Source organism: Malus domestica, chromosome 15, assembly GCF_042453785.1.
Source record: "Malus domestica chromosome 15, GDT2T_hap1".
Taxonomy (NCBI): domain Eukaryota; kingdom Viridiplantae; phylum Streptophyta; class Magnoliopsida; order Rosales; family Rosaceae; genus Malus; species Malus domestica.
Genome location: NC_091675.1, coordinates 4,497,535 through 4,525,038, shown reverse-complemented (window position 1 = coordinate 4,525,038; position 27,504 = coordinate 4,497,535). Strand labels below are relative to the sequence as shown.

Genomic DNA, 27,504 nt, shown 5'->3' with positions numbered 1-27,504 from the left:
TTTTTATCTTTTGAGGGATAAAATTATGAATTTAAGTATGAGGAATACAATATGGTTATAATAACAAGAAGGGGTATGCTATCCACACATCTTTTTTTTTTCTCACATACCCTTTGTTAATTTCTGTCCGTTGATCTTCTTCAATTCATCTGATCCGACAGCCGAAAACCAAAAAGGTGTGGGAAAAGTAAAAAGGGGTGTGTGGATATCACACCCCTAACAAGAAAACTATAACAAGAACAATGAACAATTTACCCAAACAAAATATGGACAAAATGACATTTTACATGTTTTAAATGAATTCAAACCCACGTCGTGGGAGGTTTATTATTCTTTCTTTGTTTTTTATTTTATTTTTTGATTAAAAAACATGTAATTAGAACTAAACATAAATTTTTTTATTTTTTATTTTTAAAAAGCTAATTGTTAGACGCGTGACAGGAAGCCAGTAACAAGAAAATCATGGCAAGTAGGGGTGGGTTCAAAAAATTAAAAACTGAAAAAAAAACCGAACCAAACTAAGAAAATCAATTCAAACAGAACCAAAATTGGTTGTTTGGTTTTAATTTTGGCGGTTTGGAAACCGAACTGAATCGATATATATATAAATATATATATATTACTAATTATTTAATATATATTAATTATAAAAGGAATTGTTATTAGTACTAAAAAAATCTCATTCTACACTCAAAACTTTCTATATTAAGAAAGAAAAATACACTTATGATAAGTGTAAAATAAAATTTTTAAAGTGCTAATAATAATTCATATTATAAAAATTATATACAAATACTCAAGGTCCACAATAATCATCATGTCAGTGGTCCACACTAATCATCATGTCAATGGTCACTGACTATTGCATGGAGCCTTTTTACAAGTCTCTCATGATAAGGTCTGTATAGAAACTTAGCAGGTAAGCAACAAGACAGTTTATTTTATGTCATAAATATTGAAAGAATTTCCCTGGAACTGAGTGATGTGATGTAAATCGTCCATGAACAGAGAGATTTGTTGTAATCAGAGTATTCTATTTCTATCTACTATTGCAGTCTTGCAGGTGTTAGGTAGTAGTGCTTAATTGAAACTTGCAGTCTTGCAGGTTTTCTATACGAAACTTGCATGTTTTCTACACGAATCTATGGACATAAGATTTAGAGCACGTTTACGTACATGTAATCAGAATCAGTTTATGGAATTGGATTTCGATTACGGGATACACTTTTGTTTACTTAATCTTGGAAAATCAAAAAATATGTGGGGTCCACATCAATTGGGGAATCTCATTCCTGATTTTGGAGGAATTGGACTTCCTACATGAGGGAGGTATTTCAATTCCTAAATTAGAGGGGAATCGGGAATGGACTTCTTTTACCAATTATGCCCTCACTTGGTTGTGATTATTCCAATACTGCTCTTCATCTTACTGTGATCATCTCCCTTAGAGCAACTCCAGCGGATGCTGGTTGCTCGGGCGACAGGGGAGGAGAAAGGGCCTGAGGGCCGGTGGGAGTAGCTCCAGCAGGGAAGGGCCCGAGTGAGGGTGGGAGCCCGAGCGAAGGGGGGTGGGGAGTCGACGGGCCTGTGGCCCGAGGCCTTTGCAATTTTTTATTTTTTTTTGTGTCAGAGAGAGAGAGAGAGAGAGAGAGAGAGAGAGAGAGAGAGAGAGAGAGAGAGGGTTTTTTATTATTTAAACAAACAAAAAAAACTATTATTTTAATTGCTTATTGCCAGGGGGAGGGTTCCAAGGGTGGAGATGTAAATGACAATTACTGTTCATTAATGGTAGTTACTATTCATTTAAGGCAGTTACTGTTTAATATGGTGGATTGAATAGTGGATTGTCAGGGGGAAGGGCTCCATGGGTGGAATTGCTCTTACCAGTGCTGCTGCTTCATCTACCTCACGACTAGGGCCTGGTTTGGTATTGAGGTAATTATGAAAAAAATGGGTATCAAAAAATGTTGGGAGCTTTTTTCTGTTTGGTAAACATTCAGCTTCATCTTTTTTTTCACAGTTTTGGATGAAAAAAAGCCAAAAAAACAAAGCTGCAAAACCCAGCTTTGAAAAACTGGCATTTTTCACATCTGTTTTACATAAAAGTTTACCAAACACTATAATACTGTTTGTTTTTTTTTTTTCAAAAGCACTTTTACAAAAATGTTTACTAAACACTATGCTGCTTTATTTCACAGCTACTTATTCTCACAGCACATCAGAATCAATATTTTTTCAAAGCACAGCAATACCAAACCAACCCTAGATGCTGCTCCGCCAAGCCCAGATCCCATACCCACTACAACTACTCTCTGTTTGCCCCTAAGAATCGAAGAATCTTGAAAATTAGAGCACGAACCACTTCTCCATCTCCATCTCCCTTATGTATCACCACTGCACCACCATAAACCTGAGAAAGAAATAGGCATGAGCAAATGAATTTCTTTGAATTTCTGGGTTATTTATTTTGTGGGGTAGGAAGGACTTGACTCTTCAATTGCTTTATGGCTTCTTTCTTCTACGGGGTAGGAAGGTCTTGAAGACTCTGAAGGTATCTGGGTTCTCTTTTCTGTGGGTAGGAAGATGAATGTGGCTAGGTTTTTTACTTTTAATTAGATTATAATCTAATTTATGCACAATAAATCAATAATGCATATTTTAACTCTTTACTTTAATTAAATAAATAAAAATATCTAATTAAAATGTTTATAAACATAAATGTAGAATAAAATAACCAAGGGTAATTTAGTAATCATACTGATATTTATTCCGATTCAGCTGAATTAGTAAACAACTTATATGAACTCAATTTCATTTATATTCCAATTCTTGAACATTTAAGTAAACAACTTCAACAGGAATCTGATTTTGACTCATTTTCATTCCAATTCCTCATCAACTCAATTCCTCCTCAATCAAATTCCTCTTATTTTGATTACGATTACGTAAACAAGCCATTAAAGGATCGGTGTGTCCAGTAACTGTATTGTTTAAAAAAAAAAAAATCGAAACTGAATTGAAAAATATTCAAACCGACCAAATAAAAAAATTTGAACTGAACAAAATATTCGATTTAGTTTTGATTTTGGCAAAAAATCGAATCAATTGAAACTGAACCCGTCCCTAATGGCAAACATATTATCGGTGTTGGGTCACTAAACCCTTAAAAAAAAGTCTCTACTGGATTGGAACTTTCTGGCCCAAAGTTAATCAGTCGAATTCAAAACAAGCAGGCCCAAAATAAATGTATGGAGAAATTGAAAAATAAAAACTAAACGCCGTTGCCGGGGATCGAACCCGGGTCACCCGCGTGACAGGCGGGAATACTTACCACTATACTACAACGACTTGTTGGTAGTAGACCACGTCAAGTGATATAAACCAAGTTTAAACTACGGGAAACTTGAAATTACTCCAAAGTCCAAAGTGACGCGAGTCATCCCTGTCAGACCGTTTGGTGGAAAAATTACAGAGAGCGGCAGCAGGTCACCGAGTGAACTCACCATAACTCGTGACCTTCATAACCACTACCTCCTACCTTCCTTCTACCAATTTCTTCAATCATCCCTCAGAAAACCAAAGCAATACTACCAATCGAAATGCTCGGTCATGGAGAAGAAACCCCCTCCAGGTAAACCCACGTCTTCAATTTTGCTATTTTCTGTTTGTTTCTCGGGAAAATTGGTTGCGTAAAATTTCCCCGAGCTAAATTTTTGTTCTTTTTCTTCTGGGTAGATTTGAATTGCTGAGTATGGTGAAGAAGCACTCGAACTTGTTGGGGAAAACAGTGATAGTCGCGGACGAGGACGACACTTCCGATGTCGAATTGGACCACAGATTCTGGCACGATATGTTGGATTTGTACTTCGTACGCGGTAAAGATTCCAGAGGACGTCAGGACGATGATCTCGTCTTCTTCGTCAGAAAATTGGTACCCTTTTATTTATATGTTTCTATTTTTTTGCTTAAATTATAAAAAAAAATTATAGCTTCATTTGTTTGAATTAATGCATTTTTTTGGGGGCAGAGCTATTATGGGTATGGATTTAATGACGGCAAGGAAGGTGTTTCTCCGTACTTTGTACGCAGGTGGGCACATAAGGTAAAAAAATGGGCTTCGAAATCGCCTTTTCGGGTTTTTGTTTTGTCGAAATTTTAAGAGATTCTAGATGTACTGTAGCTCATAAGTGTGTTTACTTTTATCAAACAGTTGGATGACTTGATTGGGGAAAGTAATGTGGATGTGGATTGGAGGCGTTCGTTTTACTTGAACTTGATTGCTCACACTTCATTCACTGTAACAGTGGCTATTTGCAGGTAACTAGCTCTTGTCTTTCATGGGCATAATGCTTCGGTTCTATAAGTTTCGCACATCTCTTTTTCTTATCAAACACGTTTCTGTGTTGTTAGTTAAGTATTGGAGATAGAGTTCAGATGTGTAGTGAATCTAGTGATCAGGATTGTTTATATGTTGCTGCATTGTCTTGTTATGTTTTCTCTGATTGGAGTTTCACTGGATCAACTTTTCATTACCCCGGTTCAGTTATCCCAAAAGCTTAGAAAAAAGGACCAATGATTTTACTTATGTTTTGTAGATTTGTAGTCAAATATCCTTATATGCTTTTAATTTTTCACCAGAGCTTTGCGATGGTAAAAGTTAAATTAAGTGTTGATTTTCAGTCATCAGGACCTTCGGAATCATCAAGCTGAGCAAGGTATACCATTATCTCCAATATATAAGGTATGCACAACCTAAAATTATTGTGTTGAAGTATGTCTTACAATCTTCTTCTTTCTGTATTTTATTATGGAAAAATTGCAATACAGTCTGCATACTGTGGATATCTCTGGGTGCAGTCTATGTTTTCCATACAACATCATACGACTTGTGGCACCTCTGCAGGTTGTAAAGACTGTTTATGCATCTCCAAGCCGTGTCGATTTTCAGTTGGACTCGAAAAAGGCAAGTTTAGGTACTTTCTGATAAACGTGATATCACTGAATCATGTTATTGCTTCCACTTAATTCTAACACTATCGATGACATTTATCTAGGAAGTGGAGACAACACCTGCTTATCCAGATATTTGTTTTGCAATCGATGACTTTGACTCCACTTTTGATGCTGTGGTAAAAGATGTGATGAGATCATTTACAAACGACCTTCCATTGTTATTTTGAAAATGTTCTTGCCCCACAACAGTTAAATGTGTAATCATGCTTTTTATCGTCACTTTTCTGTTATTAGTTTGAAGAACCTGCTTGTTTTGAGACTGATGATTTTCGTATTTTTTTCAATTTCACATCTTTCAGACTTTAACCAACTTTTTATGCTAGTCTTTCAGTTTGCTTTCTGGCATATGTACAATTTACAATGCTGTGAGAAATGATTTTATGTTTTTCCAGGTCTTGACTGAAACAGACCATTGCTACTGTGTAATTCTCAATGCACACGATGGGGCAGCATTTCCTAGGGTAAGGGAGGTGGATGAATGCAGTTCTAGTGATAGTTCCTCTTTGAGGATTGAGACAAATTCTGCAAAGACGAAAAATACTAAGGTTTCTTTCTAAATCTCTGTTTCACATGCCATAACTACTATTAGAGATGAGGTATAAATGAATGTCTCACGCATGTCGTTGCTTCAAGGAATACTCTGTAAACACACTGATTTTCTGGTGTTGTGACTGCAGCTGACTCTTTTTTCAGGATTCGTTAGCTATCAAATGGTCCGAGATGCATATGATGGTAAGATTTACTAGAGATATTAACTTTATGTTGCTGTTTGCTTTTATTTCTCGGTGAAAATCTTTTGAAATGAATTTATATTTGTCTGTTGTACCATTAGATACGGTTTCCATTTTCCCTTCAACAGTTGGATGGCTTTGTATGTTTTCTGGTTTAAGTTGGATGGAGTATAAAGTGTCTTTCACTGGTTATACATGAAGAATTTTTGAAATGTGTTGACTTTAGATGTGATGTGCAAAAGTATTGTTCATTTGGATAAACTCGCTAAATTCATGCTGTTTCATTTAGACCTTTTTTTTTATCGACTTTTATCTTATAAATCAGTTTGATTCAAAGCTAGTCCATTAGGACCGGGTTCCACCCAAACAATCACTATATAGTTTGAACAATGCATTGGGAATGACATTTATTTATCTCTCAGCGGCCTACTAGGGGATTTGATTGCATCATATTGGTTTAGTCACTCATCTCTTTGTCTCTGTTCCACAGCTGGCAAGTCTCGATTTGGGAATCTGCTTGGTCATTCCCCTGGCAAAACAGACAAACTTTACATGAAAGGTCCCGGAGGACGTGGGGAAGTTGAAGTAGCTGTTTCTGGTGTTGCAGGTGAGGAGTTCTTACTCTATAATTTAGTGACGGTATAAAGTTTGCACTTGATTTCTTGTTTGATGTTCCAGAGGAAATGTTGCTCTGAAGCATAAAATTATTATGACCTTTATGGGATAAAAGAAATTAAACTTCATTGACACGATCGGGTGGATGTGTACTTTTTCTCTAAATTATGTCCAGTCACAATAGTTTAGATGCAGATTGATTATCATGTGGCCCGCATGTAATTACAAATTTGAAGGGTCTAAAGAAAATTATTCCTGACAAATTAGGATGAGTTGCTGAGCTAATTTTCTTCACTGTGCTATTAGGAAATTCATATGAATATGATTTACCATTATCTTTCCTGCAAAGTTCATCTAGCTTCATGTGAGGTTGTTGCTCCTGCGTGCTTTTGTGATGAAGGTGCTATTTTCAAATAATTGATCCTATGATGTAAGGGTTTGTGTCAAATACTGAAAGTAGATGTTATGTTATCAGATCAAAGCCAACAAGATCTGGGTCCTTTTTCACCTGTTATATCCAAGACAGGATTCGGGATTGGCTCCATTGTTCGCAAAGCAGCTTCTGTTGCATCTGTGGCTGCGAAGAATGCCTATGCAGCTGCTTCTTCTACCCATAGTTTTGATGATGAGATGGTACCTCTCAAATGTTGCTTAATGTCCATTTCATTACCCTGGGAACAGATTGCACATGATCTTCTCTTTAAGGTGAGTTTGTTGTGCCCGGTTCCTATAGAATACTTTTGGTTAATTGTAACTTGTGGAAATAAGTTTTAAAACAAAACTTCAAAAAACCCGCAGTTGATCACTCCTTCCACACTTCAAAGAGTACTAAAATTTAGTTCTCTCGTTTGTGAAACGCAGGGTACTCCTCCAGTGACATTGTAAGCATCATTTATACTTCTCACTGGCTTCGAATATCATATACGAGTCTATAAACTGGCAACAGGAAAACATGAGACAAGCAGAGATGTTCGATCGACTGCTATAAACGTAAAGATTGTAAGTCATTTGTACATGGAGCCTCATCTTGCTGTTCGTGTACACATCTAGTGGTGCCGGCCAAGGGCCGTTTGTAAATTGTATTGTAAAACATTTCTTTTCTTCTTTACAAAACAAAGCAGCATCTTCACTATCAATGTACTTTTCCAGGTTCAGTGAACAATAAGCTCTAGCTATATAATATTTATTGGAGAGTGGAAGCACTTTTTATACACAATTTCGTTAATGGCTAGAGTGATTTGTGATCATGAGCTAGTCTAGTCCTAGCACCCTAGGGGATTTCGACTTTGTAGCTTTTAAGGTTCTATTCTTTTAGGCCGGTTTAGATGAGGGATTTTAATGTAGCCGCCAGCCGGTTCTAAATACTGCAATATTCTTCGGCTATAGCATACGCGTTTTGAACAATGGCGGATCCATAAATCTGTCTTCCTGGTGAGATCAAACTCATGCGCCACTATGTCCAGTTGCCCTTAGCTCCCGACACTTTTAGACAATGGTGGATGCATGCATTTATCTTCCAAGGAAAAATGAAGCTCACACGCCACTTTGTCTAATCAAGGCACTTCCTCAGCCTCTTGAGATATTTTGTTAAACATTTTGCTCTCATGACAATATACTTGCAAACAACATCAAAGGAACATTCGACAGTTTATGCATTGGCCCTATTGTTGATCCGTTAGTGTTCTTGCGTATCATATCAAAACGTATTAGGATAGCCAAATTGGGGATTTATAATGTATTGTTTTCATCGGGCAATATATACACTGGTCCTATAAAATGTTATCCAAAGAGACTTGTAAGATAAGCCTTTGAAGCTAGCCAAAATGGTGAGTGGATAGAGAAATGAAATTAGCTAGCCTAACTAGGTCAGGTTCGATTCCTTCCAATGTAACCGAAAAAGGGATAATTAAATAGAGTGATTTCATCTCTTTAGCTTTCAAATCAATCTGGTTAACTTTAGACCATATTATGTACGAAATATATAACAATCAAGAGAAAGACAAACCAGGCCAAAATTTTATATTAAACACTGTTAAAAAAAAAAATGAGGGAATCGATTAGGAAAACTGTGCAGCAGCACAGCACATGAACCCTACTTTGGATTTACCAAATTTGATGCGGCACACTAAAGGGGAGACAAAAACCTGATCAGTAATTAAGCTTTAATAATCAATAGGGTAAATTACATTTTATCCTCTCAGGTTTGGGGTCAATTTCAATTCCTTACAACATCTTTAAAACATTTCAATTTCATACGTTTACTTATCATTTTATTTCAATTTTATACATCCCTTAGAAAATCCGTTAAGTGATTACGTGGTAAATATGAGATCCACATTTGTGCTGACGTGGCTGCCAAAAATGTGCTACGTGACAAAAATATTAATTTTTTATGCATTTAAAATATAATAATATTTACCCTATTAAAAAAAAAAAACCCCATCCCACCCCACCCTCACCTCCCTCCTCCGGAGACCGCTGCCACGCCCAAAAATCCCACCTCCGCCACACCCAAAAAATCCCACCCGAGCCACCCCCTCTGTCCAAGCTCCTACGTTTTCTGTGGGAGCGGAGACCGTCGACGAGCGTCTCTACGAATCGATCGGCGATAGGAAGAGGAAGAAGAAGAGAGATGAGTGCATGAGATTAGGGTTAGGGTTTGAGGACTCATCTCCTAGAGAGAGTGAGAAGCAATTAGAAATGGCGAGTGAGGAGAGGACTGAGAAGGGGATTTTTGGGAAGGGAGGTGGGTCTCGGGTGGGTGGGGTGAAGATTTCTGGGTTTGTTTGCTGGGGTGGGGGTTGCGGGCAGGTGGGTTTGAGTTTTTTTTTTGGGTAAATATCAGTTTACTACCCTCAAGTTTCATGGTTTTCAACATTTGGTACATGAAGTTTTTTTCGTCCCAGAGTCATACCTAAAGTGTTAATTTTGGGACAGTCTCATACATCCGTTAGTCAAACTGTTAACTCTTCCGTTAACTGATGACGTAGCGCCCATGTGGATGATGACTGAGCGTCACGTGTCATTAAAAAATTTTAAAATATTAAATTAATTATTTAATTAATTATTATAAAAAAATTTTAAAAAAAACCCAGAACGTCTTCGTCTTCCTCACCCAACACCCTTCCATCCCTTCCACCCCTTACCCGCCAACACCCATCCCCTTCCCTGATACCCACCCTTACCACCAAGCCTTTTCTCCTTCCCCAAAAACCCAGCCCATTCCCTTCCCCTAAAAACCCGGGTGCCGCGATGGGGTTTGATGACTGTCCAGATTGGCATCGGAGACTGTGGAGGTTCCGACGATACTTGGGATCTTCCCCAATTCCTCGATCCTGGAGCTCTGAGTTTGCCTCGTACTCACTTGCCGTGCCAAATTTTCCTCCACAGGCTTCTCCTCCGCAACTTCAATCTTCAAAACCCTAGCTCTGAGCGGTCGGCCCCTCCCTCGTTTCCCTACGACCTCAATTTCCACAACATTCGCTCTCTCCACCTCCGTTATCCCCTCGCTCTCATTCACAACCCTACCTCTTCTTCCCCGACTCTCCGAAACCAGCACAACAGTAGCTTCCGTTGCGGTCACCGCACACCTAGGGTTCTGTCTCAGCCGGCTCTCTTCGTAGCCGGCGATCCTCACCTCGACGAAAGTGTACTCATCAATTTTGATTTCGTCGCCGTCGGTGAGATCCACGAGCGTATTTAGGGGGTCGAGGTACCCATTTGCCTGATTCAGATTCGATGGAGAGGTGCTTGGAGGAAATGCCGGAGTCTTTAATTGGGAGGTTGTTGCCTTGAACAACGCAGCAAATTCGGACCTTGGATCAGGGTACGAATTTTAGGGTTTCACCCTTCCGCGGACCTTGAACCATAACCAGTTTGAGAGCTGAAGGCTCCATTTTTGGCAAAGAAGAAATGAGGGAAAAAGTTTTTGAGTTTTGAAATGCTTTTTAGAGTGAAGGAAGAGATCGTGAGCTCGAGGTCCCAACCATAGGCATTGAGGATCTCCACGGATAACGACCATCTCTGCACGCAGATTAGGGCTTTCCCTAGGACTGGAGGGGGTGGAGTGGTGGAGGGTAGGGAAGACGAAGGCGTTCTGGTTCTTTTATTTTATTTTATTTTATTTTAATATTTAATTAATTTTTTAATGACACGTGGCACCCAGTCATTGTCCACATGGGCACCACGTCATCAGTTAATGGAAGAGTTAACAGTTTGATTAACGGATGTATGAGACTGTCCCAAAATTAACACTTTAGGTATGACTCTGGGATGAAAAAAACTTTATGTACCAAATGTTGAAAACCATAAAACTTGAGGGTAGTAAACTGATATTTACCCTTTTTTTTCTATTTATTTTTATTTTTTTAATAAGGTAAATTATTATAATATTTTAAATAAATAAATAAAATTTGCCACGTGGCACAAATGTGGTTGCCATGTCAACTCTTAACAGATTAATGGATAAAAAATGTAACGGATGTATTATATTGAAATAAAATAGTACGTGAGGTATGAAAGTGAAATGTTTTGAAAATATTGTATAAGGTTGTAATACACCTCAAACTTGAGATGGTAAAATGTAATTTACCCTAATTAATATTTCATTAGATTGTATTTTTACTGGTTAATTAAAGCTTCAAACGCAGAAGAGAACGTGTGCATGTTAGCATCCACTTATATTTTGGTCTGGATTTACTAATGAGAGCCGAACCCCTTTCCAAAACGTCCACTGAGAAAAAGTCCAGGAATGCTAACTAAGAAAACTGCCTTGATTCCTTTCCACGAAATCTTAATTTGTATGCGAGTATTTTATTCGAAACGCCATGTTCTAGGAACAAAGAATAATATGACAAACGAGGTATACTTTTTCTGGTACAGGGGGTAATATTAATGGAGAATGAGGAATTTGAACACAGAACTTGCTTTTAACTACTGGAGCTCAACTCTTTTCAAATGAAATATTCTCAAAAGGCTTACTAATGCATCTCACGGTGAGCTGGGAATTATATATATGCACTGGTTATTATCTGGTTATGACGCTAAATAACAATCAATCTTGTTAATAAAACCTATCTTTATACTCAATTTAATTTTCTTTCTTTGATCACATTTATTGACTCGATTTTAGATGTAGAATCGCCATTTGAAGCATAAACTTTAGGATTCGTCTTAGGTTGATTAATCACTTCAGGCGCAAAATCTGACACTAACCATGTAAAAGCGAAGCTCACAAAAGCAGCTTATACACCCTAGATGGTCAATTTTGTGACTGTTAAAAAATGAGATCAAATTAAATTAAAGAAAAAAATATATCATAATTGTGAACGTTCATCCTTTTAAATACATAAGACCCTGTCTATACATATGCATTTATCATGAGTTCGACCGAAGATCTTGATTTTTACAATATAATATCAATCTTGGATAATTTGACTGTATATTTTTCAGAATTTTTCCAAACACAGGTATGTATATTGATTATTGAGAGAATCAGATCATCACCTTCTCAACTGCGTATTCCATACGCCTTGTGCGAAATTTGTCGGCTAAACTTTCAGATAATCTGTTGTTTGTTTATACATTTTTGTTTGATTCTTCGTGATTAAGCTAAAGCTAATCTTCTGTTGGAGCCCACCATCCCTCTCTCCTTAACAAAGCAGAAACCCTACCACCACACATCACCATTTCCATTCCCATTCCCCCTTTACACAAAAGTTGTGCACGTAATGGCACTACACCAACCCAAAAATACATTTAAAAATTTTTATAAACCAAAAATAAAAAGAAACCCTAGTCCTTTGTTCAACACATACTTTTCTTGGACAAAATTACCCTCACTGCTCCAAAACTTTTGCATAGGGTGGACCCCATTTGTCTCTTTTCATTCGACTATAAAAACTCAGCCCCTCTTCTTCGTTCCTTCCCTTTTCTCCTCCTTCCCTCCCTTCCCTTCACTCAAATGATGATGAGTTCTTCAGCCATGTTCATCAACCATGAACCGGCCCACATGGGCCACTTCGAGTGCCCGGTTCAAGAAACCGAGCTCACAACAGCCGAGATTCAAGAGCTACTGTCTTTGCTTCAAGCAGGGAACTCGGCCTCCCCAAGCTCAGAGGGGTCGAACCGGGAGGTCTATACAGTTGACGAGAGAAAGCGTAGACGGACGATGTCAAATCGCGAGTCAGCCCGGCGGTCCAGGTGGAGAAAGAAGAGGCATTTAGAGGACATGACGAACGAGGTGGAACGGTTGAAAATAGAGAACCTGGAGATGAAGAACCGGTTGGGGGTGGTTGCTCAAAAGTGTCACGTAACATGGAGAGAAAATGACCGCTTGACATCCGAGTCCTTAGCTCTATGTGCGAGACTTTCGGATTTATACCGGATTTTGATTGCCATGCAGATGCAGTACTCACAATAATTATTAAAGTAACAAAATGATGATCAATAAGCTCTAATGAAGATTAATTAGAGCAAGGTTAAAGAGTGGTATGGTTTTGTGGGGTACATTAGGCTGCATGCATGCTCAGCGTGTCACTGAAAATGATAGTTAAATAATCTTTTAGGTTTTGCTTTTACTTTTGGGTTCCCGTTGTCGATCGGGGAAAACTTTCTTTTTAGTAGCTTTGTACGTATTGAGGACTAGCACGTAACCATGCATGTCTACATGTGAAAGAGATGCATGAAATGAGTGCATGTAAGTTTTTTTCTGTCAATATTTATAGGCATTTTAGCTTCATTACCATGCATGCTCGATCACGCTTGTCGCTTCGTGAACTTGAGGCTCTTGTTTTGCACCTTTTTTTTTTTTTTTTAAGGATTGGTAGCAGGTAGCTCTGCATGTTTGTTTCAAGTTGTTGGTCTATGTAAAGATTCGCTTTTTGTTCTTGCATGTTGAAGACCTCTTTTTTTCTTTCTTCATTTTCGTAATTTAATTCATCTAATGACGTTCTCTGCTACTTTAAATTTGATGCTAGCTAGCTAAGATATAGTTTGGTTATTCATCTCCACGTCATATGAGGGGCATGTTGAGAGTATGAATTTCACATCGAAGGAATAAGGAACTTCAACTTTTGAGTAAATTTTAGCAATGGTTCCTTAACTTTAACTCAATTGGAGAAATGATCCCTCAACTAAATATTCATTACCATTGGTCCCTCAATTCATCAAAACGTGCAGCTATGGTCTCTCAACTAAAAATCCATTACCATTGGTTCCTCAACTTTAATCCAACTGGAGAAATGATCCCTGAACTTTAACCCGATTGAATCAATGACCCCTCAACTTTAACCCAATTGTAGCAATGGTCATTCCATCATAACTTATTTTGACAAAATTCTAACGAAGTTGACGAAAAAGACCATAGCTACACGTTTTGATGAGTTGGGGGACCCAATTGTAGCAATAGTTCTCCCAACATAACTTATTTTGACAAAATTCTAGCGAAGTTGACGAAAAAGACCATAGCTACACATTTTGATGAATTGAGGGACCAATGGTAATGTATTTTTAGTTGAAGGACCATTGCTCCAATTGATTAAAATTGAGGGATCATTGCTACAATTTACTCTCAACTTTTAATTATGTATCAGAACATGTTGGTTCACGCATGAAGCCCAATAACCATACGTGCAGGGCCGTCTTTGAGATTTTAGGAGCCGTGTGCACAATTAATAAAAGGGCCCCTATTTAAGATAGCTTTTTAAAAAGGTAGGACAATGTATTGACGCTAGAAAGTAAAAAGAGCTACAAACATAACATTTACTAAATAATAAAAAACAGTTCAATCTTAAATAACCAAACAAGAAAAAAAAAACTTCAAAAACTCTAAATTTAAAGTTTCACTTGAATATATAACATTATTATATAATAAATTGAAAAAAAAAAACCTTTTTTAAGGTATTATTATTGCCATTAAAAGTATCTCATTATACTCCAAATTTTTATATTTAGAAATGAACAAAAATTAAAGCTTATAAGAAATGTACGATGAGATTTTAAAGTGCTTACAAAAATAATTTTTAAATATAAAACATTATTACATATAAATATTAGGTGATAAAATTTTTAGGGGTCCCTTCAAATTTGAGACCTTGTAGGACTGCATCTTTCGCTCTCCCTCAACCCCCTCTGCATCCGTGCTTCATGTTACTAAATTCTTATTGTCCACCTGTTTGAAACGCCGACTTTTTTCACAAATCTGCTGGAAATGCGATTAACAATTATTCATGGTACATCTTGTCGTGATTCGTGAACAACCCTAAAAAAACCACCACCTAAAGAGAATTGGACCCATAACAAATGATGATTAACTACTTACTGTAGCTGTCTTCCAATCTAATGAGCAATTTGTCTATGGATTAAATTGTTACTGCTTCAAGTGGTATTTGTTGATGCACAAAACCGGAGGTCTTGGAACAACATAAATCCGACTGTGAATCTGCATGAAATGTAAATAACACAAGATGTATCGTGATTCACCCTAAGGTTTGGGCTACGTCCATACTGATTATGTATTTATTTGAGGGAGAGAGAACTCTGAGAGTGAGAGCTTTGAGAGGGGGGTGAGAGGGCCTAGGAATTCACCTCTCTTAATTGTGTGGGTGATGAATCCTTTTATAGAATAAGGGCTCTTCACTTATTACATATTTGCCCATTCCTTTATCACATAATTACATTTAAGTTCCCTGAGTATTTGTACGAGGTCTAAATAGGGATGCCCTAAGTATGGTATAAACAATGTTATTAATATACGTACTCATCTACGTCTTTTAACTGAAAACTGTACGAGAAAAATTAAAGTTGGTATCTAGATTATGCAACATAGGACACATGGACTTACCAAATGGAATGCTACAAATAAAGGAGGAAAAAAGAAGAAGCACCAACTCATGAATAAACGTTCAACAATATATGGGTCTCTTCTGCCTAGCTTAGGGGAGAATATTATAGTTCAAATCCATCAATCTCACACGTACGTATACCGCAAAATAACCCTAACATATGAGGGATACACTTGTAATTAAGAGACTATTTGGTTCCTTATCAACTGTTATACTTAGGAGTGCAAGTTAGATAGAAAATACCGATTTTGAGCCAAATATTTGTAACTTTGATGCATCAAAATCAAAATTTCAAAGTTTAGAAAAAAGAAATTGGATTCGATGTGGTATGTATCTTGAATTCGGTAATATATATAATTATATATTGTATTATACTATAATATACCTTATAATTCCGACCCATCATAACCATAACCAACTATCATGCACACACATGTAAGGTCCAAGCCCTAATACATTAAATTATGTTATTAGTACTATGTTTGGGTTCAATATTTTTCTATTAGGGTGATTAAGAATGAATAATTAAACTCTGATCTTATTCTTTACAGCTAAGCTAGGTCGAGCATTTTAGATGTAATACTAGGTTTGGACTAGAACCAACCACCACATCTAATTAAGATTCAGTCTTCTCCAAATAATTATAATTATGATGTTCTCTTGGTACATATATATTGTGTGTGGTATATATCATGTATATATGTGTGCTATATATATTAGGCTCGCCAACTTTAGAGAGATGTCCATTCGAAGGAAAAGCAGTGCAACGCTGTACTTTATTTGGAAAAATCGGAGGAGGAATAGTATGGAAGATTCTCAAATCTCCATACACATGCATTTCTTTCCATATATTATAATCTCACATTTTGCTTTGCTTTAGTTAGCGCATGATGACTTACTACTTTAACTTTTTCCCATTACTTGTTGGCAAAGCGGCAACTACGTACCTCAGCTGCCTAATTGATGCGATCGACATGCTGATGTTTCTGTGGTTAGTTTTGTTTTGCAAACAAGAGGCTCTGACTTTTCTAGCCTGCCAGTGGATATCCGTTAAACGTTAGTGCTCATCCGTTAACTAGTTAGTAATTTAAGATAGTGCTATTTAGTTGTCTAGATTTGTTCCAAAGTAAATTTTATAATCTGAATTGTTCATTTTTTAGATTTCATACATAAATTACCAATGCAAGAATTCATTGAAAATAGAATCATTTAGCCCTTTGATTATCATCCAATGCATTTAAGTATTCATCGACAATATTACGTTTGTCTATTTATCAAGTCAAAGTTAGATAACTAAACACGGGTTTTGATTTGAGTGAACTTTCCATTGTTGATCTTCAAATGTTAATTGGTTCAAATTATGATAAATATTGTGAAGTGAACCTGTACAAAGTGGTAATCACCGCATTGAGTTATTAGCTGATTATTATCACATGCATGAGCACGATCATGTGCAATTCATCACATATTCCATAAAAAACATAAATATCATTCAGACAAAGAAAATACATTAATAGTTCTAACCTAATATGGAATTCCGAAGCCATTCGAAATGGGAAATGTAGTCAAGAGAGTTAGGTAGCTACCATGGAAATAGCCATATGTATTTATAGTTGATGGATAAAGAAAAGGTGCATGGACAAAATATTTGTCTACCTTACAAGGCAAGCAATTAATCTTGAAGTGGATGGGCCTCTTTCAATCCAGATGCAGGCAGTGGGTTTGAAATTTTGGATTTGTAGCCCCCATCAGATCACCAAAGCACGTATCATTCCGGAGATAAAATAAAAAAGCAAAATAAAGAAAAGGAAAAAGAAACCCCCTAGCTAGGTCGACCATTATTCAACTACAGAAAAGCAAAGGAGATAATTAACGCTCTCCAATGCACATACGTTAGTCCTTCAAACTTCGGAAAATGGTGGAAGAGCACAGTAGAATCCTTCAAACTCAGGGAAATGGTGGAAGAGCACTGTATCTACTGTCTCTGTTGTGTCTCTTCCTGGATACTTTTTCTTGACAATGTTCTTAGTTGTTAACAACTTAATTAACACATGCATAAGTAGCTGGTAATAATTAAAACAAAAGTACCGAGAAAAGTTGGTGAAAGTAAATTTCTTTTTGACTTGTTATGCAAAGTACGCGTCGTGCATGCATACATTTTTGGATTTGTAGGTCATGGTTTGGATAATCATGTAAATCTCACACCTGAAAAAGGAAACTAGATTATATCCCATATATGTTCAATCTCTTCTTCCTTCTTTCTTCCTTCTTTCTTCCTTCTTCTCTTTTGCAGTCAGCCTTACAATTTCTTATGGCAAAGAAATGTTTATGACGGTGGGCACAAAAAAAAAGAGTTTTTATTAATAATAGCCAAAATTTAACACTCAATTTCATAAATGTCACATTTTATAAAATCTTTCAAATATAACAGAAAACTTACTTAAATAGACCTAAATACCCTCAAAATTAAAACCAAATAAAAATTAGTGGCAAAACTCTCACCCCACAACTTTATATACGAGCAGCAACATTGCTGAACTTCCCAATCATTTTCATGTTTAAAAATTTAAAACTTTCTGCACATGGATTAATATTTTTAGCCCCATTGTTGAGAGCAGCATTTTCGCACACCCTCACTCCATTACTTAGTTTTGATTGGTTTGTGAGATCCGGTACAATTTTGAACTTGCTAATAGGGGTTATAGATTAATTAGAATTGCGGGGAAGAGAAGCATGAATTTAATTGGAATGCTCCTCTTGTGAAAACTGTTAGGGCCCGTTTGTTTGACCTTCTTAAGTTTCACTGGACTAGACTCACTTACTAGTCCAGTGTTTGGTGAAAGCGGGACAACGTTTAATGGTACTAAGTCGGACTCGTGCCGACTAAGTCCTTCACTGCGTGGTCTTAGCGAGGCCCCTCAAAACGTTTGGGATTGCTAATCCCGTCTCCGAACTTGCGTTGTGTGCAAGAGTGTTGTCTACAAGCATGCCTCTCTGCAACTCCATTTGCCTCCATGCCCAAATCTTAAACCCAGATTTGAAACCCAGCCCACCCATGCCCATATCCGAAACAAAAAAGCAAAACGAAAACAACAATCTCAGTAAAAATTCTTCCCTCTTCCCAGAAAATTCCGAGGAGTGAGAAATAGAGGCAGCAAAGTCCATGGCGATGGGTATCGAGAGGACGAAGCCTCTGCATAATTTCAGCTTTCCGTGGGATGTGAAGTGGGTGATGTTGCTTGCCAGGGAGAGATGAAGTGCAGAGGCAAGAGGCAAAGAAGATGAAGTGAAGAGGTAGATGATTTGCAATAAAAAACGAAGTGACAAAATGGGAGAAAAGGTGAATGGGGAGGGAGAGGCGGAGAAAACAATGAATGAAGACATAGGGGAGGATTCTAGAAAAACAGGGAAAAAGAAAGTAATAATAAAATATTAATTGATATATTAAATTAAAAATAAAATATTAATAAATATATATTAAATAATATAATATTATAGTCCTGCTTCTTAGTCTGACACTGCACCAAACGCTTCACTAAGTCAGTCCAGCTTAGTCTAGTCTAAGCCAATCCAGCTTAGTCCCTGAAGCTAGTCCAGTCCGAGACAGTCCGGTGCAACAAACGCACCCTTATGGTTTTAAATCCTTGTCATCCAACAAATTTAAGGAAAATTCGTAAGCACAGTTGGATTGGAATTTGGTTTCAATGAGTTAGAATCCTCAACTAACATCACGTCTGCTAAACTGATTGTACAAATTAGGGGTGGGCACGGGCCGGACCGGGGATAGCACATTCCTATATAGGAACCAGACCTAACCCGGCCTGGTTGAAACGGGCCGATTCGGGCGGGGTCCACGGGTTCTTGGTTTTTTTTTTTTTTTTTTTTTTTGCGAAACTGCCACCGTTGCCTTCAAATCCGTTAGGGACTTACAGTCCGCCATGCAGCACTTCCTCATCTCCCAAACCACCAACGCCGAGAAGCTCAAGATTCCGAGTCGGAGGATGAGTCGCAACTTGCAACCGATTCGGAGGATGAGTCGCAAGTAACAACCGAGTCGGTGCACCACATCTCTTGGGTCGCAATGTCTGATTTGAAATCCCACCCACATCTTCAACGTCGATGGTGTCTCCGGCCGCCCCAACGTCGATTGGTGTGAATCCCATAAGGTCGAGACCATCCGGACCAACATGGAATGGGAGGATTTGACGGTGAGGTCATCAAGCAGAACGAGAACGTGGCGGTCGGTGGGGTGGTCTGGCGAGAATGAGTGGGCCAGAAATGGGAGGGGTAGGGTTAAGAAGGCGAGGACGCCGACGAGCTTCGACATGGTTGGTTGGGTTTGGGGAAGGACTCCAGTGACAAAGTCGAGCTCGATGGACGACGAATGAGAGACGACTGAGAGTTAGAGTCGAGGGACAGACGGTGTGGAGTGGGCTTTGAGAGAGACTCGATCAGATTCAGAGATACTAGGGTAAAAACCAACAATCATGATTGGAAGGTATGTTTATTTTCAATCTGGGCTGTCCATTTCAATTACAAATGGGTTGGTCCGGGGCCCCGTTTTTATATACATATGGAACCGCCCCGACCCTAAAATGTCATTGCCCCGGCCCGCCCTGCCCCGTTTCCCCTATTAAAAAACAGGACCCGCCCCGTACCCGCCCCGAACTGCTAATACCCGCCCCTACCCGCGGGCCCAGGGCCCGTTTGCCCACCTCTAGTACAAATAATATTTTGTCATGATGATATTATATCAACAGGAAAGATTGAGTTTGAGTTTCAGACATGACCAACAAATTTTCAAGTTGGTACTCAATTAGTTGACAGTTGGACAACACCCGCAACTGCTCCACGACATTTACCAACTGTCTTCGTGGCCTTGCACTGTGAACGACAATGTAGAGGAGATGTATTCAAGTGCTTTGGATTTTATGTGTAAATAAGATTTGGGATTTTGAGGGTATTTAGGTCTATTTACATGAGTTTTTTGCTATATTTGAAAGTTTTTATAAAATGTGACATTTATGAAATAAGGTGTCAAATTTTGGCTATTATTGATAAATACTCCAAAAAAAGGACACATTTATGTAGACTTATCCAAGGTTACCACACTTTAGATAGATTAATTAGAGTAATGTTAAGTAAATCAACTTTTTAAATCAAATTTGCTAGCCATATAATACGTCACAAATAGAAAATAAGCACGTTAATCAACACTTAAATAATAATATAATCATCAACAACTATGTCATATGATTTACAAAATTTGGTTTAAAAATTTGATCTCCGCAACATTACTTGATTAATTAAGAGTGAAATGATAATGCAAATAATGGTTGATAATATTTATTTTTGGATTTGAGATTTCGAGTTTAGTACTTCTTCGCCTAATATCGCTTGTAAGATAAGTAAGGGAAAAAAGGCTACTAATTTGAGCTGTCTTAACTTTCATTTCCATCTATCTTTTCAATCTTAAAAAGATAAAGTAGACATAAGCTTTCATTTCAATCTTCCTTCCATGAGTATAATATAATTTTAGTTGTCCTGTTAAAAAAAAAAAAAGTGTTGAATATACCAATATTCAAGCTTGCTCTTATCGAGCCGAACATAAAATTGACTTATTTTAAAACTTGGACAAGTCAAACACGAGCTAAACCCAATGCAAACTCGAGTTATTTCGAGCTGATTTAAATACTTGGGTATGGAATAGAGTAGCCACTAACAAAACGTGGAAGACCCACAAAAGGCCAACCTTTGGGCATCAATTCTTTTTATTGGACTTGGGCTTCAAACTAGAGAGAGCAAAGTAGTATAGGCTCTTTAGCATGGATCTCGCTAGAAAAACAATTAAGAAACTAATGAAAAACGTTTGAAAACTTTGAGTTTTAACGATAAGGACACAATCAATGGTAAAGTGAATAGTATCATGATTGATTTTTTTAATATAAAAATATGATTTTTCGTTAAAATGAATAATACCGAAAGCTTTTCGTTAAAGTTCCAAAACAATTACTATTATTTCGGGACGTTATCCAACCGTTGAAATCTGGACTGAAAAATATGAATAAATGGTATTTTCGTAAACTGAACGAAATTCAAATCCTGCTCCCCTCCAAAAAGCAAAGAGCATTTGGCCGCCTGCGGAAGTTGAACTCCATCAGTCCCTCAAACTCTCGGAGAGAAACAACATCGACGGCTCTAATGGAGAAGATCTGCGTTGCGGTTCGAGTGAGGCCTCCGGTAGCTCACGATTCCTCCACCGGAACTATCTGGAAGGTCGACGACAACCGCATTTCGCTCCACAAGCCCCACGGCACGCCGATCTCCGGTATCTCCTACGCTTTCGGTAAGCAAGCACATGAGACTTAGCATTGTGATTCTGATTTCGTTTGGTTTGGTTTGGTTTCAGTGAGATTTGATTGCGAGAAATGCACTTTTATTATTTGCAGATCATGTGTTCGATGAAGATTGTACGAATTCTAGGGTTTATGAGCTGCTCACCAAGGACATTATTCATGCCGTAGTCGAAGGATTTAATGGTATGTGAAAAAATTGAATCTTTATTTGCTCCATTTCGATAGTGTTTTGCGTTTAATTTGATGTTTGTGTTGACGTTTGTAGGAACTGCGTTTGCTTATGGACAGACTAGCAGTGGGAAGACTTTCACCATGAATGGTTCCAAAACAGATCCAGGTATCATTCATCGAGCCGTTAGAGATGTTTTTGACAGAATCCAGATGGTAATGACCCATATGTGCTTTCTTAATTTGAAATTTGTTGCTCGCTGTATTGAATTACTGTGTTGAATTGGTTGCTATTTATGTTTCTAGATGTCACACCGGGAGTTTCTGATTCGAGTATCCTACATGGAATTGTACAATGAGGAAATTAACGACCTTTTTGCAGTAGAGAATCAGAAATTGCAGATTCATGAGAGTTTGGAGGTTGGCTACTGACCCTTTTGACAAATTTAGTTAGCTTCTTTTAAGTGAACTGAATTAACTGATTTTTTCGTGTTCAGCGTGGCATATTTGTTGCTGGCCTCAGGGAGGAAATTGTCAGTAATGCTGAACAGGTGTTGAAGCTCATTGAATCTGGAGAAGGTTTGCACTTTGAAACCAAAACTTGAAGAACACGGTTTTCTGTTCTTGTGTGCTCCTTCAGTTGAATGTTTGTCATTAACCTGTCTCTGGCAAAATGTTTCTTACAGTTAATAGGCACTTTGGAGAAACAAACATGAATGCTCGGAGTAGTAGATCTCACACAATATTCAGAATGGTATGTCAATATTATACTTTTCTATCTACAGCTTCAATTAAATATTGGATGTACCCCCCTAACTAGTGGTACCTGTATCCTATGAGTTTAGGTAATTGAAAGCCATGCGAAGGACACTAGTTCAAGTGCTGATGCTATTCGTGTCTCTGTCTTGGTTCGTATTCTTTCAGCCATTCTCTATCAAAGTTGACAGAACAGTTCCAGATGATTTGTTCTCTTATGCTTTACAATATCCGAATTATTTACTTCCCGACCCTGTGAGTGTTTGTCTTTAAATTTTAATTTATGGGTGCAGAATTTGGTAGATTTAGCTGGTTCTGAAAGAATTGCTAAAACTGGAGCTGGCGGAGTACGTCTGAAGGAAGGAAAGTACATAAACAAGAGCTTAATGATTCTTGGTAATGTAATTAACAAACTTAGTGATGGCGCAAAAAACAGGTACTTATTTTGTTTTTAGTAAATCATTCTTGCTGAATGTAAACAATTTTTTCTAATGATAACTTCTGTACAGGGGTCACATCCCTTATCGTGATAGTAAGCTTACCCGTATACTTCAACCTGCCCTTGGAGGCAATGCCAAAACTTCAATTATATGCACTATAGCACCAGAAGAGGTACCCTATAATTTGCTCTTATGGTAATATAATTTAGTTTTGCAGCATAATTAATGTATATATATTATAACTATAATATGTTATCGAGGCATTTAGGTACACATTGAGGAAACAAAGGGAACCCTTCAATTTGCTAGCAGAGCTAAGTGCATCACTAATTGTGCTCAAGTGAATGAGGTATGTTTCTTCTTGAGTAGTATGTTTAACACTTTGTTGTGCTAATTAGTTTAGGACTATAGCATCTCATACAGGAAACTTTTAAGCGCATCATTAATGGTCAAATCTATCGCAGATTTTGACAGACGCAGCCTTACTGAAGCGGCAAAAACAAGAGATAGAAGATCTTCGTATGAAACTTCAGGTACAAATCATCTCATATTATTTTGCACAAAAAGATTAGAAACACACTCTCATAAATGTCATGTCTTGAAATACACAAAATTATCAGGGATCACATGCCGGGGTGCTGGAGCAAGAAATATTGAAGTTAAGAAATGACTTACTACAGGTATGGCGTTTTCCTCACCAACTTTTCGTACCTACCAACTTAGCTTCTAACTTGTGTATATTTATTTCCATTTTGTCAACTTCTGCTAACCTTTCTATGGTTCAGTATGAACTAGAGCGTGAGAAGCTGGAAATGGAACTGGAAGAGCAGCGGAAATCACATAAACAACAGGAACAATGCATCAGGGATCAACAGATGAAAACTGACAATCTCAGTGGTCTTTCTACTATTTCAGACTTCGAAAGAAGTTCTAGTCAGGTATAACTCTTAAGCTTTGTTATATGTTGTCTAAATGCGGAGTCATACATATTGTATCTTTCATGTTTCATTTTGTTTGTAGTGCATGTCTGTGTCTGAGGTTCTGATATCCTTAAATCTATGTATAGGCACAGGATTCTGGGACACACAGCCTTAAGGAAGACAGTAGTGACAGCAGTAGTAAATCTCAAGGAGATATCTTCAGTACCCCATCAAATTTCAAGGCAGCTACCCATTCCTTCATTGTCAAGCGTTCAAATTACTCACCATTGCCCAGTTTTAGCCCTCTTCCAGATGCTTTTAGCAATGTGGTTGATGAAGACACATGGTTGAAAATGAACAAAGGTTTCATAGCTGACCTTGATTCCCTTCAAATGACTCCTGCAAGAAAAGTTCAATCCTTTCCGCCAAGTGACGAAGTTCCTGTGAGTCTAATCTTCATCTATTTTTCTTCCACTTTCCTGATTTTCTTTGTTTTTCTATTTATTCCATCAGGAAAGTGAGAAGCTATTATCCTCGTCCTATTTTCTCGTGCTGCATTTTGCTTAATTTCTATGTTGTTTTCACTTATCTCATCAAATTTTTCCAGGGCTCAACTGAGAACTACAAGCAGGATGTCCAGAATTTGAAGAGACAACTAGAACTTGCCGTTGGAGAGAGAGATGATCTCAAGGTTAGTTTATCGCATAACTGTTCTTGGAAATTGTAGAATCCTACTTTTGAGTGAAAATGGATAAATTATACTTCTGGCTACATTTATGGATTTCTGTCTTTTTATTATCTGTGTAGAGGAAACATGCTGAACAAGCTGCACTGAACGATCAATTAGTTCGGGATATATCTGAACTACAAAAAGAAGCAAAGCTTATTCGAGAAATCCCTCATAGGCTTTCTGAATGTGCAGCAACTTGCAAAGACTTTTATGTGGATGTGTTATCAAAGACTCAGGTAATTGCTGTTTTCAAATCGGGCACTCGAAAGTTCATTTGGTGTTATTGATTTTGTAACAGTATAGTTATCCGGACAGAGCTTTATATCTGATGAAAAATCTTCGGTGGCAACATTGCTGTCAAGCATAAGTGAAATTGGCACAAACATCTTTACAACTCTCGAAACCCATTTCTCAGAGGCATTTGATGATGGCCAAAGATCATTCTTTGCGAGTAGTTCTCTAATCCAAGAACAGCACAAAGTGCTCTCTGAGAGGTTGAACAGCGCTGTTAAATTATTGGTATCATCAGAGCCATCAAGTGTTGAGAATGAACAAGTGAGGAATTCGCCATGCAGCAGTAAATACAAGGTAGCTGCCTGGTCACAACTAAAAAGATGTTTTCCATTAGTTATAATTTTATTCTCTGCCTTGCTGTTGAAGATTTCTTACACGTTTCCAAACAATGTTGATGCATAAAGTATTAGGATTCAAGAATAGGATCAACTGCTTCTAATGTAGCAAAAAAAAAAAAAAACACTTTTAAGAAGCCATCTATACATAGGAATGAATCAAGCTGCTATAATCACTTATATATGTGTTCTTTTCCGAGTTTTTCTTGCAATTTACTTATATGTGCAGTGTGCGCTCTGACATGCTAAGTTTTAGTTGTACCCACCAAAATCATGAAAGAAGCAAATTTAGTTAGGATTGAGAAAAAGGAGAGATAAACATGGACAAAACTTTTTATTTTGCTAATGGGGCGATAAACAGGCAATAAAACGCGTGTTGGTGTCCCTTTAGTGCTCACTTAATGTTTGTTTAGTGAAAAAAAAAGTTGTGTTTTATTGAAGATTTGTGAAAAGTTCTGTCTAGGTATATTTCCCGGACACGAGAGCAATTTAGCGTGGTTTTGTTATAAGTTATAGTTTTTGTGATAAAAGGACTACGCAAGGGGAGGAGAAACTGCCGGTTGGGAGGAAAAACTCAGCAATGAGCTCAACACTATCAAGGAAAGATACCGCGGCCTGGAGGAAGAGCTGGATTCGAATAACCAGCTTCTGGAGAAATCCAAGCAAAGATACGATGCCTTGGAAGCTGAATTTCGGCTTTTGAAAGAAGAAAGAGATTCCTTGCACAAAAAGGTATCTGAATCATCTCAAACACTTGCTCTGGTTACCGACCAAAAGGAAAATGTTGTGAAGGATCTGAATCATGAGTTGTTGAGAAGGAAAGATCTTGAAGAACAAATCAAACAGTTCCGTGTTGTTTTTGGTTGTCGGAAGACATCGCTCATGTCTTTCCATAGTGAGTTTAAGTCGAAACTCGAGAGTTTGAGGGCCAAAAATCCAGATTCAGTACCCAAATTTGTTGGATGTTGAAGATTATAGAGTGACGATTATTAATATTTACGTAGGTTGTAATGTTTGTTTCTTTCCTATTCAGAATGGTTCTTTCAAACTCTTGTGATTATGCATCAATGTGGATTAGTATAATGATTTTTGTGTTGATTGGATTCATTTTCTTGATCTGTTTTCAGTTACAGTTTTGAAATATAATAACTTCCTTCTATACTCCACTTTTAGGATGAGAGTTTGGTTAAACTACATAACATGGCAACGATAATTGGGTATTAAATTCATCACTTAATATGAGTCGAACTTGAGATATCCTATGGGATATCATTAGACTGTACTGCTAGTGAGATAGTCAGAGGTTGAAATGCCTTTATGAGTCTTTTTGACCTCCGAAAAAGTAAATTGCCGTAACTTTTCCCTCCCTCAATAGCTTGTGGAAAATTAAAAAAAAAAATGATAGCGCTAGGTATATCAACTTTGCAAACCATGTAACATGTCATTAATATAAAATAAATACATTAGTCGATATTTAATTAATAATCCCCCCAATTCACACTTTTTCTCAAATTTCTCATCCTCCTAACTGATGGAGCATCCGCTATACAACACCCACGTAAAACTCTTGGCCTTCGACCTCAACTCTCTCACCCAAACCTCATTTTCATCGGGTTCAATCTCCTTCTCCTGCAACGGCGCTCTCCTATCACGCGCAGAGGCCGTCGGCACTGTCACGTCTCGCGACCTCAAACCCAACAAGTTCCTCAGGTTCACCATAGACGACGGCACCGGCTGCATCAGCTGCATTCTCTGGCTCAACCAGCACTCCTCCCCCTACTTCTCCCGCCGCAGCCCGCCAGATGTTCGACTTATTGCCCAAACCGCATTGCGCTTCGCTGCGGAGATTAAGCTCGGCGTGGTGGCCAGAGTGCGGAGGAAGATCCCTAGCTACATGGGCGTTACGCAGAAGATGTCGTGATCGACAGGGACCCAATGTTTGGAGATCTTGCATTGGTTGGATTGCATAAACTTGGCGCGAAAAGTTTACGACTTCGTTCCTCATTCAAAATAAATATTTAATTTGGTGTAACTGGTTTTGGATTTTTGTTTGTATAATTATTTAAATTGTTTTCAATTGGTGTCGCACCTTCCTAAACAATTTTGGTTTCCTTCCAGTAACATTTGCTTCCAAATTACAGTAGGAAAAATAAGTTAAAATTCTTACGGAATTAGGCAAGTTGGCTAGATCAGTACTCTTCTCCTCTGGAAGCTTGAATCCGTTCTTCAGATGAGCTTCAGGGCCAATAGGAATTTCCTTCGTGTATAACCATGAGATATGCTAACCAAAATATCTTGGTTAT

At 37.7% G+C, this 27,504-nt stretch overlaps 4 protein-coding genes and 1 non-coding gene across 7 annotated transcripts; 4 read left to right on the top strand and 1 right to left on the bottom strand.

Annotated features, from left to right (window-relative positions):
• Window positions 1-3,276: 3,276 nt before the first annotated feature.
• TRNAD-GUC (transfer RNA aspartic acid (anticodon GUC)) lies at window positions 3,277-3,348 on the bottom strand. Its single transcript has one exon. It is a non-coding gene; the product is annotated as a tRNA-Asp (tRNA).
• Window positions 3,349-3,405: 57 nt separating this feature from the next.
• On the top strand, window positions 3,406-7,575 carry LOC114821634 (uncharacterized). Of its 3 annotated transcripts, none has more exons than XM_029094583.2 (12): window positions 3,406-3,631; window positions 3,736-3,931; window positions 4,028-4,102; window positions 4,211-4,317; window positions 4,681-4,741; window positions 4,904-4,963; window positions 5,055-5,129; window positions 5,406-5,558; window positions 5,691-5,745; window positions 6,235-6,351; window positions 6,835-7,064; window positions 7,221-7,575. In XM_029094583.2, the coding sequence occupies exons 1-12, from the start codon at window positions 3,600-3,602 to the stop codon at window positions 7,242-7,244; spliced, it is 1,185 nt and encodes a 394-aa protein (XP_028950416.1). In that variant the 5' UTR covers window positions 3,406-3,599; the 3' UTR covers window positions 7,245-7,575. The 3 variants fall into 3 exon arrangements, with proteins under 3 accessions (XP_028950416.1, XP_070670508.1, XP_028950417.1); XM_070814407.1 differs by having other exon boundaries at window positions 4,904-4,967; window positions 5,059-5,129; XM_029094584.2 differs by lacking the exon at window positions 5,055-5,129.
• Window positions 7,576-12,369: 4,794 nt separating this feature from the next.
• On the top strand, window positions 12,370-12,780 carry LOC103455868 (basic leucine zipper 4). The gene has a single exon (XM_008395480.4). The coding sequence runs from the start codon at window positions 12,370-12,372 to the stop codon at window positions 12,778-12,780; it is 411 nt and encodes a 136-aa protein (XP_008393702.3).
• An 8,513-nt stretch (window positions 12,781-21,293) lies between these two features.
• On the top strand, window positions 21,294-26,308 carry LOC103455866 (kinesin-like protein KIN-7N). The gene is made up of 18 exons (XM_008395477.4): window positions 21,294-21,548; window positions 21,652-21,741; window positions 21,824-21,942; window positions 22,033-22,146; window positions 22,224-22,305; window positions 22,413-22,480; window positions 22,572-22,634; window positions 22,776-22,918; window positions 22,992-23,094; window positions 23,191-23,271; window positions 23,387-23,455; window positions 23,543-23,602; window positions 23,708-23,860; window positions 23,989-24,285; window positions 24,450-24,533; window positions 24,650-24,808; window positions 24,888-25,160; window positions 25,733-26,308. Exons 1-18 carry the CDS (start codon window positions 21,404-21,406, stop codon window positions 26,168-26,170), a joined length of 2,541 nt encoding a protein of 846 aa, XP_008393699.2. The 5' UTR covers window positions 21,294-21,403; the 3' UTR covers window positions 26,171-26,308.
• Window positions 26,309-26,732: 424 nt separating this feature from the next.
• On the top strand, window positions 26,733-27,122 carry LOC103455867 (CST complex subunit STN1-like). The gene has a single exon (XM_008395479.4). The coding sequence runs from the start codon at window positions 26,733-26,735 to the stop codon at window positions 27,120-27,122; it is 390 nt and encodes a 129-aa protein (XP_008393701.1).
• The last annotated feature ends 382 nt before the right edge of the window (window positions 27,123-27,504 follow it).

What these genes read in the sequence shown, in the direction of transcription:
- LOC114821634 (XM_029094583.2), top strand. Translation starts at nt 3,600, where the DNA reads ATGCTCGGTCATGGAGAAGAAACCCCCTCCAG. An exon ending in GTAACAGTGGCTATTTGCAG is followed by an intron (nt 4,318 to 4,680) that starts GTAACTAGCTCT and finishes GTTGATTTTCAG; the next exon opens with TCATCAGGACCTTCGGAATC. An exon ending in CACATGATCTTCTCTTTAAG is followed by an intron (nt 7,065 to 7,220) that starts GTGAGTTTGTTG and finishes TGTGAAACGCAG; the next exon opens with GGTACTCCTCCAGTGACATT.
- LOC103455868 (XM_008395480.4), top strand. Translation starts at nt 12,370, where the DNA reads ATGGGCCACTTCGAGTGCCCGGTTCAAGAAACCGAGCTCACAACAGCC.
- LOC103455866 (XM_008395477.4), top strand. Translation starts at nt 21,404, where the DNA reads ATGGAGAAGATCTGCGTTGCGGTTCGAGTGAGGCCTCCGGTAGCTCAC. An exon ending in TAAGAAATGACTTACTACAG is followed by an intron (nt 23,603 to 23,707) that starts GTATGGCGTTTT and finishes TCTATGGTTCAG; the next exon opens with TATGAACTAGAGCGTGAGAA. An exon ending in GAGAGAGAGATGATCTCAAG is followed by an intron (nt 24,534 to 24,649) that starts GTTAGTTTATCG and finishes TTATCTGTGTAG; the next exon opens with AGGAAACATGCTGAACAAGC.
- LOC103455867 (XM_008395479.4), top strand. Translation starts at nt 26,733, where the DNA reads ATGGAGCATCCGCTATACAACACCCACGTAAAACTCTTGGCCTTCGAC.